Below are 19,108 nucleotides of genomic sequence, written 5' to 3'. Positions count from 1 at the left end.
TTCGAACAAACCAAAAAACACCGGATATACTATGATGTGGGCAGATTATTATATTTGATATAAAATGTTAGTCAAAGGTGATGATGTTTAGATATAATTATGTTGAAAACATCGAAAGATTAAGTGGTGGCATAGCTGAAATATATAAAAAAATAAATGAAGCAATGAGTGAAAGAAATGAAAATAATGTAGTTATATGTCTGTGCTCTGTCTCTTATGCTCCACTTACATTTGAGAGCAATACATACTCCAGGTCACGTATTTTAATCAGCAATCTAAAGAGACCATACACACTTGAGCACGGATACCAATTAAAGGGGGAATAAAAGTATTTTGAATTATTTGTGTGAAAGTATCATCTTTGAATCCCTGTCTCTGCATTCCCCAAAACTCTTATTAGGACCAGCCTATTCAGTATGATTCATTATTAAGTGGAAATAGAAAATCTGAGACTGAGATTATTGGAAAGCTTGCAGATTTTATACATTTGCTAGCTATCCACCAGAAATGGGAAAAGTTAAAACTGCATTTATAAGAAGCATGGTTGTAGGTGACTGTCAAAAATATTGCCAAATCAGCATCAGCAGCCATTATGACACACTTTTCTATTACATCAGTCACTGGATTCTACCATCTGTGGCAACTGATGCCAAAAGCAATCAACTAAAGCAATGTCAGACAATGTTAAAAGACAGGACTGTTAAAAGTCAACCAAAGCTTTGACTTAACTGCAAATCGCAAATTCCAAACTTGTACCCTATCACAGTTGCCAGGAGCTGCTTTCTGCTTTAAATTGCTTCTTGTATAAACTGTAAGTCGCCTTTGATAAGGGCATCTGCTAAGAAATAAATCTTAATAATAAATGAAATCTGATTGGGCACAGCTTTCCAATTTGCAATTCACTGATAGGTAAATTTGAGTTCTATAACATAACGGTCCTAATTTCTCTTATTCACTAACCACTGATCCAAAACTGTGAATTCACCTCCAAAGCTGTTTACTGCATTGTCAAGAGCTAATAACAGTCATTATGTGGCTTTTAAAGCTATACTGAAATAAGGTAACATTAATTTGCCCAGCAAATAAATAGCGGTTAATCCATTAAACATGTAGAGCTTAATCTATCATTTAGCTGACAACCATGGAGCGATGTAACTCATGTTGCATTTTAAGTGAGCTAGATGATTTTCGTTTTACAATATAAGAAGGTGTAACACAGAATTATGCTTCCAATTTCAAACACCCACTGTTCATCATTGTCTAACTCATGTGATTCAATAAACCTTTCTTTTACTAGAGAACAGGACAAAAAACAGCTCTAGCCTTCTGTCATGATCAGGAGAGCTACTTAAAGTTTTTTTTTTATATATATAACCTGTTTGATTGGAGAGGATAAAACTCAAAACAAAACATTGCATATTTTCTAGAATTATCAATCCACATTATACACTCACCTAAAGGATTATTAGGAACACCATACTAATACTGTGTTTGACCCCCTTTCACCCTCAGAACTGCCTTAATTCTACGTGGCATTGATTCAACAAGGTGCTGAAAGCATTCATTAGAAATGTTGGCCCATATTGATAGGATAGCATCTTGCAGTTGATGGAGATGCACATCCAGGGCACGAAGCTCCCGTTCCACCACATCCCAAAGATGCTCTATTGGGTTGAGATCTGGTGACTGTGGGGGCCAGTTTAGTACAGTGAACTCATTGTCATGTTCAAGAAACCAATTTGAAATGATTCGACCTTTGTGACATGGTGCATTATCCTGCTGGAAGTAGCCATCAGAGGATGGGTACATGGTGGTCATAAAGGGATGGACATGGTCAGAAACAATGCTCAGGTAGGCCGTGGCATTTAAACGATGCCCAATTGGCACTAAGGGGCCTAAAGTGTGCCAAGAAAACATCCCCCACACCATTACACCACCACCACCAGCCTGCACAGTGGTAACAAGGCATGATGGATCCATGTTCTCATTCTGTGTACACCAAATTCTGACTCTACCATCTGAATGTCTCAACAGAAATCGAGACTCAACCAACTGTCCAATTTTGGTGAGCTTGTGCAAATTGTAGCCTCATTTTCCTATTTGTAGTGGAGATGAGTGGTACCCGGTGGGGTCTTCTGCTGTTGTAGCCCATCCGCCTCAAGGTTGTACGTGTTGTGGCTTCACAAATGCTTTGCTGCATACCTCGGTTGTAACGAGTGGTTATTTCAGTCAAAGTTGCTCTTCTATCAGCTTGAATCAGTCGGCCCATTCTCCTCTGACCTCTAGCATCAACAAGGCATTTTCGCCCACAGGACTGCCGCATACTGGATGTTTTTCCCTTTTCACACCATTCTTTGTAAACCCTAGAAATGGTTGTGCGTGAAAATCCCAGTAACTGAGCAGATTGTGAAATACTCAGACCGGCCCGTCTGGCACCAACAACCATGCCACGCTCAAAATTGCTTAAATCACCTTTCTTTCCCATTCAGACATTCAGTTTGGAGTTCAGGAGATTGTCTTGACCAGGACCAAACCCCTAAATGCATTGAAGCAACTGCCATGTGATTGGTTGGTTAGATAATTGCATTAATGAGAAATTGAACAGGTGTTCCTAATAATCCTTTAGGTGAGTGTATATGTAGTTAAATATGCATAAGGTTTGGTTATTAACTACAAGCTTCACTATGATGTTACTAAGGGAATCTGGCTTTGAATTTAGGCAATGAGGCAGTTAATTAATTCTGCAACTATTTTAAAAAGATATTTACTGGCAGGGTTGAACACACAGCAGATAAATTCACAATATCCTTAACTATTGCTTTTTTACTACATGATGTATACTCCATATTCCACATATTTACCAGGCATGTAAAAATATACAAATAAAAACTGTTTACAAGGCCTCTGTTTGTGGCATATATGTTATTCTGGGTTTCCTAAGTATTACGTATGAGTGGTTATTGCTGTACTACAAAAACAACAGAAAAACAATAACTGTTCAGCTACAATATGACATTATAATCAACATACCCGTCCACTTAACCATTCAAATCTGTCAATCTAGTCTTTTATCATTTCAGCGATGTTCCTGGAAACCAGCCCTTTGAGACACACCAGAAGCAAACAGTTTCAAATGATGGAGGCCATTCAGATAGTCATGCACTTCCTGCCGTAAGTAAACCTGGGAAAGACCATCTCTTACCTGTCTGCATCCCCAAGCACCTCATTCACTCCTCTCTGGATGACATCGCGGGAGGCCGCCATGTCTGGGACACGGCCCATGTTGCGGGAGTAAAGATTGAGCCCTCCGTCGGTCAGGTATCTGCCAGGAAGAAGAATAGGACATAAAAAATGTTTGGTTTCTAGCTTCCCCACTCCCTGCTGTGCTCAGTCAAGTGTGTGCGGCCCTGTGGGGAATCCTGGTCACACCTGGCACATTTATATATTTATTTATTTAGCTAGTATATTAGCTAGTATATTTTAGTTGGGCCCACCTACTCAATATGTGAATTCTGTGTGTCTGACAGAATATAATTGAAATTTCTGTTCTTAGTGCAACACAGTCAGTAATTTAACTTGCGTAACCATGTGTATTTTTTTTTTTTTTAATTAATTAATAACAGTGCTCGTTAAAATGAAATGCTGATATTGCTTTATGCTACTGCTTTGGAAAAGCCCAACAAAAATGATCTTTGACATTTTTAAATTTTATATAACTACCACTTTTATGCACTAAACACTTTGGCCTGCCAAACAAAAATAGATTTAGGCTACATTAGATTTGACGACCACATTAAAGGATCAGCTCATAAAGAATGACTTATTCCTTTGCCTTACATTGCAGCATTCCAAACACAAACATGGGTCTGATTTCTACTTATGGATCTGCCAATTACACATCTGACAATTGGCACTGAAGTCAAATTTCCCTAGAGCTGCAGAAAAAAGTTCTTCACATTGAATCATTTTGTTCTGATTGAGTGTGGCTTTAATTCGTAAGTGTGAAGGTAAAAGGGTCAAGGATTATACACACACAATTGTTTTTTCACCTATAGACTTTAAGGTATTCTGTTTTGTTGTTTCTTTCTGAAAGACTGCAAGCACACATGTTCAGAGCTTTGACGTGTCTGGAGACGCCTGTTTGCAGCTCAATGCACATTTTAAATAGCTGGCCTTGGAAATAAAATGTGCTTCAGATATTCTAGGAAGAAAAATAATCGACAAATTGTGTTGACATACAACATTTTAAATTACTTTTTTTTTTTCCTTTAAAAGTATGATGAATGTCCTTCAGAATATATCTTAGTCATTGGGCTGTGAAGAATACTGATAAATACAAATATTAAGTGTTCACTTATGGTTCCTACTACAGATTATCTAACCAGCTAGAATACTTTTCAAATGCATACATTTATGTTCATATTAAACCAGGTTTCTTGGCAGAATTAGTTCAAATCTGTTGTGAAAACGAATTAGGCTGCAATACTTTGATAATAGGGCCCTGCAGAGATACATATACAATTTAAAAAGGGCAGCAGTAGTACAAATAGTCTCTGAATTTTCACCAAACCAAAATATCTTCTCCTCCCCTACTGACAAGTTGTAATGGTGCCTATATTTTAATACAAGCCTTTTTAAGACTCCAGTGGGAACAGAAATATCCAGCAAGGTTAAGGCTAGATGTCTCACAGTTTGTTTGTGTTTTTATGAGTATTATATAGGAGTGTAACATGTGCCAAACTAAGGTAATTTGCTCTAATCACTATTCTCTGTCAGTAGCTTTAAACAAGTGCACTGTGCAATGCATGAAGTACATTTAACGAGACCTGGGGGTATAATTGGATATAAAGAACAGCTGAAATCAGGACTGCATACACCTTTTGTAGCTCTTTGCAATAGGAGGCATGGGGCTCTTAAACAGAGTACACAGACACATTGTTGAGCCTTACTCACTGAAAGCATTCAAGAAATGGCTGGATGACATTTTCAAATCGATTAGCTTTTTGCAGCCAAACAAGAGAGATGGGCAAACACTTCCTCCTGTTAATAACCCCTCTAATGTTCCTCCCTGTGTGACGATCCCTTCCTTTCTCCTTGAACCACACAAGACAAGAACCATTACAAGGTCCAGTTACTTCAACGATTGGCTGTCAATGCCAAGAAAGGCGTTTCTCTGCTGATATTTGGGAAAAGCCTCCCACTCACCCACTGCTGATCTCCTCGGCCCGCACGTTCTTGCTGAGGATGTCTCCGTCGCTCATGTATCCTGCCACGTCCACCTCTGAGCAGCCCTCCGCACCGCCCTTCTCGTTGAGGTCCGCGGAGGCCAGGTTCCCGGCCCGGCCTGCTACTCCGGCTCGGCGCAGGGGCGTGGTGTACATGAAGCGCGACGGGTCTGTGTGCATGAAGCGGCCCGTGTTGGTGCGAGGGGGGGGGTACCCACTGGGCAGGGAGGGGGCGTCGCCGGCCTGTAACCGAGGGCTGGATTGGCCCAGCCGCCATGACATGGGCGATGACCGACTGGCCAGACTGGGGATGCTTCGCCCATTCACCTCTGTGGTCACCGTGCTGTCGAATGTTGTCTCCAGCGTGCTGAGAGGGATTCAAGATTGTGAAAGCAGATTTAATTCAAGGAATAATATCACACATTATTTGATCTTAACAATTTTGCTCTGATGTCAAATATACACTCACCTAAAGGATTATTAGGAACACCATACTAATACTGTGTTTGACCCCCTTTCGCCTTCAGAACTGCCTTAATTCTACGTGGCATTGATTCAACAAGGTGCTGAAAGCATTCTTTAGAAATGTTGGCCCATATTGATAGGATAGCATCTTGCAGTTGATGGAGATTTGTGGGATGCACATCCAGGGCACGAAGCTCCCGTTCCACCACATCCCAAAGATGCTCTATTGGGTTGAGATCTGGTGACTGTGGGGGCCAGTTTAGTACAGTGAACTCATTGTCATGTTCAAGAAACCAATTTGAAATGATTGGACCTTTGTGACATGGTGCATTATCCTGCTGGAAGTAGCCATCAGAGGATGGGTACATGGTGGTCATAAAGGGATGGACATGGTCAGAAACAATGCTCAGGTAGGCCGTGGCATTTAAACGATGCCCAATTGGCACTAAGGGGCCTAAAGTGTGCCAAGAAAACATCCCCCACACCATTACACCACCACCACCAGCCTGCACAGTGGTAACAAGGCATGATGGATCCATGTTCTCATTCTGTTTACGCCAAATTCTGACTCTACCATCTGAATGTCTCAACAGAAATCGAGACTCATCAGACCAGGCAACATTTTTCCAGTCTTCAACTGTCCAATTTTGGTGAGCTTGTGCAAATTGTAGCCTCTTTTTCCTATTTGTAGTGGAGATGAGTGGTACCCGGTGGGGTCTTCTGCTGTTGTAGCCCATCCGCCTCAAGGTTGTACGTGTTGTGGCTTCACAAATGCTTTGCTGCATACCTCGGTTGTAACGAGTGGTTATTTCAGTCAAAGTTGCTCTTCTATCAGCTTGAATCAGTCGGCCCATTCTCCTCTGACCTCTAGCATCAACAAGGCATTTTCGCCCACAGGACTGCCGCATACTGGATGTTTTTCCCTTTTCACACCATTCTTTGTAAACCCTAGAAATGGTTGTGCGTGAAAATCCCAGTAACTGAGCAGATTGTGAAATACTCAGACCAGCCCGTCTGGCACCAACAACCATGCCACGCTCAAAATTGCTTAAATCACCTTTCTTTCCCATTCAGACATTCAGTTTGGAGTTCAGGAGATTGTCTTGACCAGGACCACACCCCTAAATGCATTGAAGCAACTGCCATGTGATTGGTTGGTTAGATAACTGCATTAATGAGAAATTGAACAGGTGTTCCTAATAATCCTTTAGGTGAGTGTATGTATTCCTCTGTAAGAATGGTTTTGTTAGAACAGTAGACCTGTAATTCATTTAATGCCATCATGAAGTTATCCCATGTCTGTTTGAGTTTTCTTGGTCTCCTGACCACAATAACCTAAAAGAATGAATGAGACACCGAGGTAGGCCTCTTCAGAACTAGGTAGAAAAGACCAGAACATCTCCCTCTAGTGGAATCACATGGATATGGAAATAAAAAGAGATTCCATCACTCGGCACGATCAAGAATAATCCCATCCAGAAATAATAATGAAACTGGAGAGAATCCTGCAATGCAAAGTCACTGCCAATATCTCCACACAAGAGCATCATGCAGACTTTGTTCTCTCAAATTAAAGAGCCTACCAACCTCGTGTGGTCCCATTGAATTGTCACATTATCCATCTTTTCTTGGGAGATTGTGAAAATTAATAATATTCCCTAGATGCCGTGGAAATCCAAGTATCCACATTTATGGATCCAATTTCTTGTATCAAATGGCTGTGCAGCGTTTCATGCCACTGCATTGGAGAAGAAATTGCTTTTTTTACACGGGTCACTTTGCTACAGGAGAACTATGATTTGCGTCTGTATACCTTCAAGAGAAATGTGAATCTTCACATACTAGGAAATACGTTACCCATGAAACTTCTATCATGAGTCTCTTTGTCTCTGACTCTGACACATTTCTGTTATTGTTCTTTTAATAGGCAACTGCTTTGGCTCTTTCTATTATTGCATTTATTCAATGAAGTCAATGAACATAACTTCCATATATTGACATGTTTTCAGCAATGGTTTCAAGAAATATGCAAAAGAAACATTTGGTCCAGGCTGTTCCACTAAAGCAGCATCTGGACAGAATTTATATGAACTTTATATTTTATGGCAAGATGAATTTCTGTTCAAAGCAAATAGCCTTGCAAAATAAATAAATGAATCTGTTGCAATGAGAGACGTGGGAGCAGAATCCCACCTGCCAATGCAGATGAACTCATTAATATATTAAACGAAATCGAATGAGCATTAATGGAAAACAGGTGTTTGGTACCAGATTCAATTACGACTGCTTAGCTACTTTTCTACTCCACAAACACCGAAAAACAAATACATAGAAATAGGCTATAAGGAAGAGAAAACATACTCTGTATATAGCTGCACACAACAGCTGGTGGCAATATACTGGAGCTATAAAGAGTATGCAGACAAGTAGGAAAATGTGTTGGTTAATTTGACAGAACAATACAAATTTGGGAGTGTGCCTCTGAGAAAGCACTGTTTCACTGTTCACTGCTGTGTCTATTTCTGTGTGTGAAAGCGGGGTAGTGCTGCAAATGACTGGGAAGGCTGCAGAAACATTTTGTGATTCCCTGCAGTTAGAAAGCGCAGGCCACGCTTGTGAAGCCTTCTGTGCACAAGTGCTGGCTTTGGCTGTCTGCTGCTATACAATATATTTGGATTGAGGCAGGAAGATCCGGAGACATAAATCACTGCGCCCTGTGATAATAGCCTGTAGTCTATGCACAGTAATATCTCGGACTCAGTGCTTAACCAGTCATTTTATAAAAATAAATGTTTGGAGTGCGTATTTTTCATCCATTATGTTTTACTCCAGAGCAATTTCATAACATTAACTTACAATTATATCCTAATGATTACTCCAATGTAGCATTGCATTATTAATTAGGTTTAAATTAAATATTTTTAGAGAAGGATAATGTTACACACACACACACATTATCTCTCTCTCATGTTTTTATGCATCGGTCACAGTGACAAACTTTCTACTTTATTTATCTGACACTTTCACATCATTGTCTGTGGTATCTGATTTTATTTATATGTGTTCAGTGAAAGAGAAAGGAACTAGATTGGGTATATTGCATCATTATCCAATACCAGGACCAGGACAAAATAAAAACCTTAGCTACTTCACATTAAGCCAGGTATGAGTTTCACCACACTAATGGTTAAGTATAATGGCAAGGAGGAAAATGCTTATTTGGTATGTTTGTAAGTTAAAGATGAAGACCGTGCAAGTCTACAAGCAAGATCATTTCCAAGCTGTAAAGAAGAGAAAGCCCTTTGAATCGGAAATTTGAATCGGTGACCATAACAATAGTATCCATATTTGTATTTCAGAAAAAATAAAATCATACAAAGAAATAAAATATGGCAATATGATTTGACAGTGTGTCAATGTGTCTGATATGTTTTGTGACTTTGACTGAAAGGAAAAACCCTCCTCTGAGTAGTGAAAGACAAGCTTGACAGGCTATGAAAAATCAATTGGATTCATTTTTTTTTAAGGCGGGGAGGTAATTGGTTTAGTAATGGCTGTGTAGTGCTGTGCAGTACAATCCCTGTAAAGTGCACAGTGAAATGGCTGAAACATGCTTGCTTCCATGTACTGCAGTCGGACCAGAATTTCTACAAAAAAATCATGAATAATGGATCCCATAAAATGTGAAATTGAAAATATAGGATAAATACCACTCCATAGGCACAACTATTCCTATAAAGCAGTATATCCCTGCATCAATACATGCACCAATACATTTTTAGTGTAACTGTTAATAAAGTGAAGTGTCCATAAAAGTTATTAATCCCATCAACAGTTCCTATTAGCGTGTATGTTGTTAAGGATGACCAGACTATAAATCCCTAAAACAACCTTATACTTAGACACGTCCTGTAGCGTAAGCTCCATATACACAGCCAGATCTCAACAAGATCCGCCATTAGGTTTCGGTTTACAGCATTTTACATAAAAATGCCCCAAAACGTTGTAATAAATGCTCCTGTAATGTCATATGGGGCTGAATAAAGATGTGTAACACAGAGACCAAATGCATCTCCCTAGGACAATGTGTCAGGTTTCAAAATCTCAGCGGGTGTGACTATGGCTTGGTTAGGTGACTCAGTCTTTATTGATTGTTGATCCCAAGCCAAAGCAGCACATTTCAGCACAGCGAGGCCCTTAGAATAGAAATACCTTTAATGCACATGCTTGTTTAACAGAAGTCTAACAGCCCAATAATGGTGCCTTGCAAAATGTAATCTAATTAACCTACACATAAGCACCTACACATTATAGATGTAATTAGATGATTTTCAGTTCTTGCCATTATTTTTTTAATTTTATTTTATACACATACTGGTCCATACCATTTAGAATTAAAATACATTGCCTAATCTAAATTGCATTAAAGATTATCACTTGCCACAGTGGACTGACATTTCTATATCTTTTTTATTTCTATGGACTCAAATTACCACTGTAATTCCAGCTAACCCATCAGGGTCCACATCATAACATAAGCGGTCTTAATCTCAAGGAACACACACAAAAAATACCATTTATAATTCCTTTGCCACTGAAAGAAACTTAAATAAATTCCACATTAAAACAACCTATTTGAAATTCCCCATTATGAATTAATGCACATTTAATAATAAACCTGATGTCTTGACATATTTTATCTGTACTCTGTTCACACGAGTGAAATACACTGTGCAATGTGCTTGCACAGGTGCGATACCTTTAAACCGCTGAATTTTAGTTTAGTTCACAGAACCATTGCGAATCCTTCATAAATCAATGTTGTTGAGCTGGAAAACTCATTGCTCATTGATTTATTTGAGAAGGATCCCTTGAAGAAACAATAATGCACTGCACATGAGCTGATATCAATCTATCACAGCGCAGCTTATGTATCATTCTTTACTGTATTTTCAGTGCATTTTAGAACAAAGTGAAATACAGAGATTGCCTATGAACTCTGCAATAACTGCATTTATGTTCTTAGAAATCTTAAGACATGTAAAATGTATCTTAATTACAATTGGCTGTCAATTATATAAGCTAGATATACAGCAATGATGAAGGCTGACACTTCAACAGTATTTGAAATTCAACAGGCTGACATTTTAGGACAGTCATTCCTTTGGACAATGCATTAATCAATGCTTTAATACTTTAGACTATTTTTACTGCTGAAACCTGTACAATAGAGCCAGTTATCCCATGCTAGAGGTTTAGTTTTCTTTATAGTTTCAACATCACATGTACTGTAGCATCAGTGTTTGAGGATCTCAGCCTCATACCCACCTGTGACTGATCTGTGTTCCTCTGAGACTAGACATGGTTTCTTCCAGGTTTTGTCTCAGATCTGCAATGTTCTTCACTGTTCTCATCCGTCTCGTTTCAGGATCCTCTCCTAAAAATAGATATAATTTACTAGTACTTATATTATTATTATTATTATTATTATTATTATTATTAACAACAACACATTTTCCTTATTTCACAACAGAGGTATAAATATTCTTAGATACGGGTGTTACCGTCATTCTGAGTTAAGAAGATAAGTGGAAACTGCCGTTTGTGTCTTGAACAAATGCACGATCATGCTTGTGATTCATCCTTTTTATCTAAACGTATCACTCGATATTGCAATCCATATTCACACATCTGAATCCCCATGACATATAGCTTTGCAGCCGTGTTAAGCAGCCTACGGTATTGTAGCTGCAATTGCTTTGTAACTGTATACCCAGGCACAAGTGTAGACTGGGGTATGCATAATTCAACACGTCTCTGCCACTTAATCTAAACTTTAACTCTGGCTCAATATTACTACAGCTTCAGGAATACGGCTGATGTGGGAAAAAAAGTATCAACAAAAAGACACTTGGATGTTACTGATTAATCTTCAAATCCTTAAGAGGCAAACCTGCTCTTTAAAAGACTATCTAGCAAAAAAAAATACAAAATTATACAGCTTTCTAGATTAAGAAAGCAAAAGCACACATTTAATGGCAGTACAGGGTGCCCTGAGGACAGACAAACACAGCCAGACACTCCCTCAAGAGAGATCAATTTATAGTACAATTGCAAACAGCTACAGAGAGCGATGTTGGCCACCATATACCACAGTAATCCTCTGCACTGGACCGGTTAGGACAGAATTGCTTTGTTTATGTCTCTATTATTGTGGCCTGTACTCTGAAGAAGAAAAAAAACGAGCTATTCTAACAATAACAGCAGGAGGAAGCTTCAGATCAAATTGTTTGTATGATTACGTTCTCAGGTGGGGAGCAGTTTTTCCACAGTGCTGATTTTGTTACAAACAGTAGTTTCATAAGAAACCAGTGGATTTTATATATCTAACTCAGTCATACAAATTCTTACATACTGCAAGTACTAAAATAGACTAGACCAAATGATTAGCAGACAGCTTTTGTCTTTTTTAATTGCGCAGGCAATATTGTCCCACAAATCTCTGCATACTTTCTATATACGTCTAAGGAGAGAATTGTTTCAGTGTGCGTATCTTTTAGATTGAAATTAATCATTATCACATGTACAAACAACCAGACCATACTGGAAAAGATATGGCTTTCAGAAGGTTTAAAAAAAAAAAAAAAGTTTTTCTGTTGAAGGGAATGAATTCCAGAGTTCGGAAAAAAATGGGTTTTAAGCTCCAGTCCAAACCTGGCTTAGATTTCATAAGATGGTGCATCCTTTCTAGTATAATGTCACAGCTCATTTTCTGAGGCTTGTACTGTGAATGTGAACGTTATTTTGAATGTTATTCCATTCATGTAGGTTTGAATGAGTTCTTCGTAATGAGAACATTACGTGGTTTAACATTTAACACTGAAACTGCTTTCATGTATGATGAGGTGATAATTTAATAATTGTGTCCATAAATATTTAAAAAATATATTAAATTGAGATATTTTTAAATATATTAAGGGGCAGACCCTATCTGCAGGGTGATGCAGTAATGTGTGTAAATGAGTTACAAGATGAAACGTTGTAATCAGATCATACACTGATTGACTGCCTGCCGTGCAGAGTAACACTATCGAGTCCTCACTCCAGTAAGCACTGAGATTGTCTTCCTTCTCCCACAGTCCTGACTGGGGGTTATGTCACTGTAAAGGCATGCATCTGCTCGTTCAGGGTTATACAAATATGAACAGGTTCCATTTACGTACCCTAAGTTGATTATGCATTACAGCATTACATTTGACCTTATTGAATTGATATATATATATATATATATATATATATATATATATATATATATATATATATACATTTATTTTTAATAGTGCATGTTTAGTGGCTTAAGTCCTTTTACAAGAGTGACACTTATTCATTCACACAATACAGCTCCCCAGACACTGATATCTGACACAGTAAAAATAAAGCTAGACCATCATCATTCCCAGTTAATGGGTATTAATCTCAAATACGTAAGAAACATTTAAAAACACATTCATTATTGAATACCAACCCTGCATTAAACAGCATATGCTTACATTATTCCAAGTTACTAACCAAAATCCCAAAACACACCCTGAAAAGCAAATCCAGATGAAAGACTGAATGTTATTTAGGTGACCAACTATACTGCATATTGCTTCTCACTCTCTTATATTTTGCTGATATAATTAGAAAACAACCTGAAAGAAAAAAGCTGTTTAAAAATCACAGCAGCAATCACACCGTCATCAATAACTTCAACTTAAATAATACGAATAATACAATAACTACCAATAGGATAACTAAGCCAGACAAAATACTCCCTGAATGCATTTTTGTTCTTTATATATTACCTCCAATCCTACATATGCTTTAAATTGCACACACAAACAATATGCAAAACACAAAAAACATCCTGCGATGCCATGCAACACTTACTCAATATGTTTGTGTACAAGGCCTGCTCTAAGTCCCCCAGCATGGTCAGTATGACCTCCTGATCTAAGTGAGCCGTCCCCTCGCGCGCGCAGCCGTCGTCCTCGTCCGCCCAGTACTTGGCGCCGGTAGCCTTAGAGCCACACGATACGGCCGTCTCATCATCTGACCTGCTGCTGCTGCCTTCCTCGTCCGTCACCTCACCAACTTTATTAGAGGACTTGACTTCAGCCCACTGGCATGTGAACTCGCTGGCACTTGCCGCACACGCCCTGGCCTCACTGCCTCCCTTGGCGGCCCGAGTGGGGGAGCTGCGGGGGAAGAGGGACTGCACTGATTTGGACAGCGCCTTGGACAGTGATCCTCCGCGGGCTTTGCCATCCTTCTTGAGCTGGCTCTCGGCTTCCCTCGGCGGCTGCGGGTCTGGCAGCTCGAAGGAGTACACCCTCTGCTCCCCTTCGCTCAGCAGGGTCAGGTTAGTCAGTGATTTCTGCTTCCGTAGGTTGGATGCACCCCTCTTGCTGGTGCTCCTGCCTTGGAAGACGGACAGTTCGGCACCTCTCTGCATCCTCGTTTCCCTGTGTGCCGTATCCACCTGTTCACTTGTCACACATTCTCACACAACGGAGGTTGCAGCAGCAGGCGGCTTCAGCAGTGACTGCACAGAAGAGGAGAAGGCAGGCACCGACACACTGGTTTCTTGGCAGCGAGGCAAGTTACTGGGGTCCCACATGTGTACCTTGCGAAGCCCATTGATCGCCGTTCTCCTCACAATGGGAAGCTGCGATTGATCCCCAAACAATAAATATCCATATGGTTTCACTCTGCAGATGCAGCCGAAAGTCCTGCTGCCTCCCTTGCTCAAGCAAAACTGCAATAATCCTTAAACCACAGCATACTTATGGTCACTTTAGCCAATAACTAGCTAGCTTCCAGTCTCCCAACTGCAAAGGCTGTTTCTTTCCTTTTTTCTCCCTCCCTCTCTCTTCAGCCATCCCAAGCAGTGGTGTGGGAAAGGAGGGAAAAATAGCGTTCGCTCTCCCCCCTCTCTCTCTCTCTCTCTCTCTCTCTCTCTCTCAGTTCAAAAGCAAAGTGTCACTCTTCCCCCCCTCTCTCACTCTCTTCTTCTTCTTCTTCTTCTTCGTCTTCTTCTTCTTCTTCGTTTTAAATTGCTGCCACGCTGAAGCGAATGGCTCTCCCGCGCAGAGCTCAATGAGAGCTGAAATGAACCGGCGAAGCACAGCTCAGATTTGGCTCGTTTTTAGTATTCAGCCTGCATTTCCAGATCTATGTCTCCCCTCTGCTGCTGCAGTGGCTGCCGCCGCTGCTTCTGGCTACCATGGCAGCAAACATCTTCACGAATATCAGGAGCTGCCCAGTTTTACTAACATCACCTCCTAGAGTCGCTATTACCGAGCGCTGAGGTGCACAGGAAGACAAGACCGCAATAATGAAATAATCCCAGCTCTTGTGATTATGATGAATAGAGTGGGAGGCTGCCTCTCTCTTTTAAGCCAAACAAAAAAGGAGAACTTTAACAGTGCACCTGAAAGTCGGATTTCTAGCTCTGCTATAGTATAGCACCAGCTTTCAAGTGAATTCAGAGATAATGAGGCTACAAGTAGGTACAGTATCTTTCTTAATTTGCACAAATAAGACCGTATCTATAAATATGGCACTGAGGGCCTGCTGGTTTGTGCGGGTTTTTTTACAGCAGGGTGGGACCAGTTCGAGAGGATGTGGAACACTTTTCCACTGCAGCACAGAAGTGAGATCTTGGCTGCAGCGAGTTTTATAAGTAAGGCTTAAAAAAGATCCCTTTCCTCAGTACTGACCACAATCTTTAAATTCCCAGGGAATATGTCAACAGAACAAAAACACCAAACTCACACAGAAATGGAGCAAAATATGTCCAAGGATCTGATTGCACAGGTGACATATCTCCAATCCCCATCGAATATGTGCACAGTTTAAAAGGTTACAAAATGCAGTAACGTCGACAGATTCAATGCCAAGTATTTGAATGGGTACAAAACTGAATCATCACCACAGCTTTGAGGTCAAACGTGTCCTTAGCAGAAGGATGCACTTAAACTTTGGAGACCTGGGTTCAAGTCCATTTTAATTGAGACCACTAGTGGATACGAGATTACATCGGTTCTGCATAAATATATGGTACGCTTGGAAATTATACATGGAAACGTATCTGTTCATGAAGGTACAGGCACTCTGAGGTGATGAGCATGAATTAAATCTTCATAAATCAATTTAAATCTAACAAAAAGCTCTAAAATTAGCAACAAGGTTAGCAATCTGTGGAGGTTGTTTTTTTATGATCATAGTAAGAACAGATGAATACTAGCTAAATACAGTGAGGCAGCTTCAAATCCCCAGAAAATGCAGTATGTGTATACAGTTAAGAAAAACCCTGAAACACAAATAAAATAATTAAAAACTATCAACTCTTTAACCTGAGACCACTACTAACATACTGTGGCATCACTAAGAATACAGCTGACAAGGATTTGACCAAACTTTGATCAATATTGGTACATGTATTAAAAAGGTCACACAAATCTACCTGGACAATCAAACCCCAGACTATTTCTCTGTCAAATTTGAGCTTTCTATGAGTATAAAGATTAACTGATTTATCTTAAATTATAGAAACAGGCTGCACTGATACTAATATGAGCTCAGTACTGAAGTAATTTCATATTTCACATTTCAATATGTTAAAATACCAGTAAATCTTGATGGGAGGTGACATTGTATATCAGTTCACAACAATAATCAGCATTTTAAATGGTTCAATGGATAGCATTATGGTTCTGAGGGACAATACAAAAGGAATCAATACTCTGCATAAAACCGCAGTGCAGTATATAAGGTACATGGTAGAAATCCTTTACACTCAGTCTTGATGAACTTTCAGATTAAAAAACAAAAACAGGCCTTAACTTCACTGATTAACCAATGTGTACAACACTGTGTTGTTAGATGGAGGTAGATATTTATAATCCACTTTCATTCCTGACCTTTACCTATATGTTTCACATCAGACCTCTATATTTAAAAGCGAAGAGCATTTGTAATTTCCCAGTCAGGGTTTATTACATACCAGAAATCTCCTCCAGGCACTGTTTGGCAGTCTTGTTGTAAACCAGATCTGCTTTTGAGGGACTGAGACAGGAGTCCGGGGGGGCAACGGTGGTACAATCATTTTCAGAGTAGGTTCTGCAAGAATCACAAGTCAGATCAAAATAAGTTGGAAGCAGAAGACCAACATCTTTAGCAGAAGAACTTAACAAAAGTTGTACAATATGTATGTAGGTAAAAACACACATTTCCATTGGAATTCTGCAAACATCCATCCATCTGCTATTTGGTAACAATCCATGCTATATCTACCTTTTTCATTCTACTAGTGTACTTTTACAGGAATCAGTTAGTTTAGGCTGTATAACCTTAACTTTAAATCATATTGGGTTTCTGTGCACTTGTCTGTGTATGTGTGGGGCATACTGTATCATAGGACTAGGAACATTTTGATGTAAATGTATTTTTTTTTTCTTTTACCTTTAATTAGGTGTATAAGATTTGTTATCTACAAACCTAAATCTATATTTTATTCTGCTTTTGGGAGTAACACCACGACTTGCAGAAGCCTGCTGCAAATATGAAGATAGCTCTGTTGATTCCACAACAAAGAGTGCACTAAACACCTGCCTATCTAGAGATAAATGTCCTCCTCCTTTTATGAGCCCTGCCATATGAAATGGGAGCCGCTAGTAATAGTGTCATGCTACAATGCTGCCCCATCCTGCTGGCTGAGAATAATTCAGTAAGTAATGTAGTGCAATCAGAAACATGACATCTTGTCCACAGAGAAATTAAACCCTTACCATGCTGGACGAAAACAGTTCAATGTAGAAAATGCAGTATGTCTGATACCATTGCATTGTTTTCTGTGTTTTTACTTTTTCATAGTCAACACTCATTATTTTCAAACTGTGGGTATTTCACTGACTTTATATCTCACATACTGTAGCTAAACAGGGGGAAATTATTCTGCTGTTATACTGGTGCAAAAAACTACTATAATTTAGATTGAAATTGGACTGACTGAAAGTCTCTTCCATTTATTGACAGTTTGTGCTGTTGGCTAGTGACATTTATAGCTGCCAGAGATCTAATTTCCTCAGCATACAAAAGAAATACAGAAGGAAATAGTCACAAACATGTCAGACATCAAATGGCAGTATCTGTGATGCATTAGGACACCAAAATCAAGCAAGGTGTGTTAAGAAATGTGGTATGTGGGCTTCATAACACTATAATAGTAATATTAATAATAATGATAATCATAATCATAATAATTCACTTTGATAGGAACATGCAGGTCTCTTTCTACCACAAGTGCATAATGTTTATAACTGGTTTAATATACAACTCTCATTAATGTAGATGGACTCTTTGTAGAACACCAACAACAAACAAAACATACATTCAACAACATTATTTACTATTTATAACCCATAGGTACATTTAATACAGGTACAAGTAACAACAATGATTAACATAAGCTGTGCTATTTAGCAAACCGTGTTATATCAATGTGTTCATGGTTTATAATGGTTTATTTTTTCTTGGTTGACCATATCTGTCTTTACTAATATTTTAATATTTCTAAAGATGATATAAAATACATGAAATAATAAAGAAGAATTGCTATGAAGCTGGTTGCTGGTTCACCCAGATGTGGAGAACATGTACGTGCATGGATGGTACACTGTGAAGGTTTAAAAATAAATAAATAAAAGTAATCCACAATCCACTTATTAAGGGCACATTCACTCAAGCCCTGTGAAGCTTAATCAATGCTAGCAATTTTCCTCTGCCTGATTGGCAGGTCCTGAAACTAAAAGTCTAATTGCTCCTGGAATGACACTAAATTGCAGAGCAGCAGGAGGCCTCACTCTTAAGTGATGGAGTTAACAGTCTCTCCTCGAGTGAGGGGGGTGGGAGATTACCAAGGCCTTCGGGAGAGAGACGAGGCAGGAATGTAATGTCATGTACTATAGCCCTGGTGGCTGTGCAGAGGACGTGCTCTGAATAATCCTTGGAGTTACCTGTTGAGTATTATTTGGACAGTCAACCGAAAATGATTGGTGGCAACTGACAAGCTTTCTGTATGGTACTCCTTCAAGCATCTACTCAGAGCAGCTCAGATCTGATATCAACTGAAAAATGATAGTTTGGTTTTTGTAGTTTTCTATTCTAGTTGAGAATATGACCAGGACTTAATACACATACCAATGCATTAATTTTATGCATGTAAAACATTGTATTTACAGGGAATTGATTTGAAGGAAACAAAGGCTCACTCTCAATGAACAATTTCAGATTGTGCAAAAAATGCAAACCTCCAAGAGCTACTGAACAATATAATAAAATAATACATTGTAACACTTACTACTTGGTTATCT

General features: G+C 39.2%; 1 protein-coding gene across 5 annotated transcripts in view; it reads right to left on the bottom strand.

Moving 5' to 3' along the window:
* Positions 1-19,108, bottom strand: part of nav3 (neuron navigator 3) — a 252,304-nt gene that overhangs the window by 65,885 nt on the left and 167,311 nt on the right. For all 5 annotated transcript variants that reach the window (XM_066724741.1, XM_066724742.1, XM_066724738.1 and 2 more), the window contains exons 9-12: positions 16,741-16,856; positions 11,019-11,127; positions 5,206-5,592; positions 3,203-3,322 (exon numbers count right to left, since the gene is read on the bottom strand). In XM_066724741.1, coding sequence (XP_066580838.1) covers positions 3,203-3,322; positions 5,206-5,592; positions 11,019-11,127; positions 16,741-16,856 — 732 coding nt within the window. The remainder of the gene's footprint in view (positions 1-3,202; positions 3,323-5,205; positions 5,593-11,018; positions 11,128-16,740; positions 16,857-19,108) is intronic.

This window comes from Amia ocellicauda, chromosome 15 (assembly GCF_036373705.1).
Source record: "Amia ocellicauda isolate fAmiCal2 chromosome 15, fAmiCal2.hap1, whole genome shotgun sequence".
In the NCBI taxonomy this organism is placed as follows: Eukaryota; Metazoa; Chordata; class Actinopteri; order Amiiformes; family Amiidae; genus Amia; species Amia ocellicauda.
Note: the sequence above shows the minus strand (reverse complement) of the source record. Positions and strands in the feature narration are given on the sequence as shown.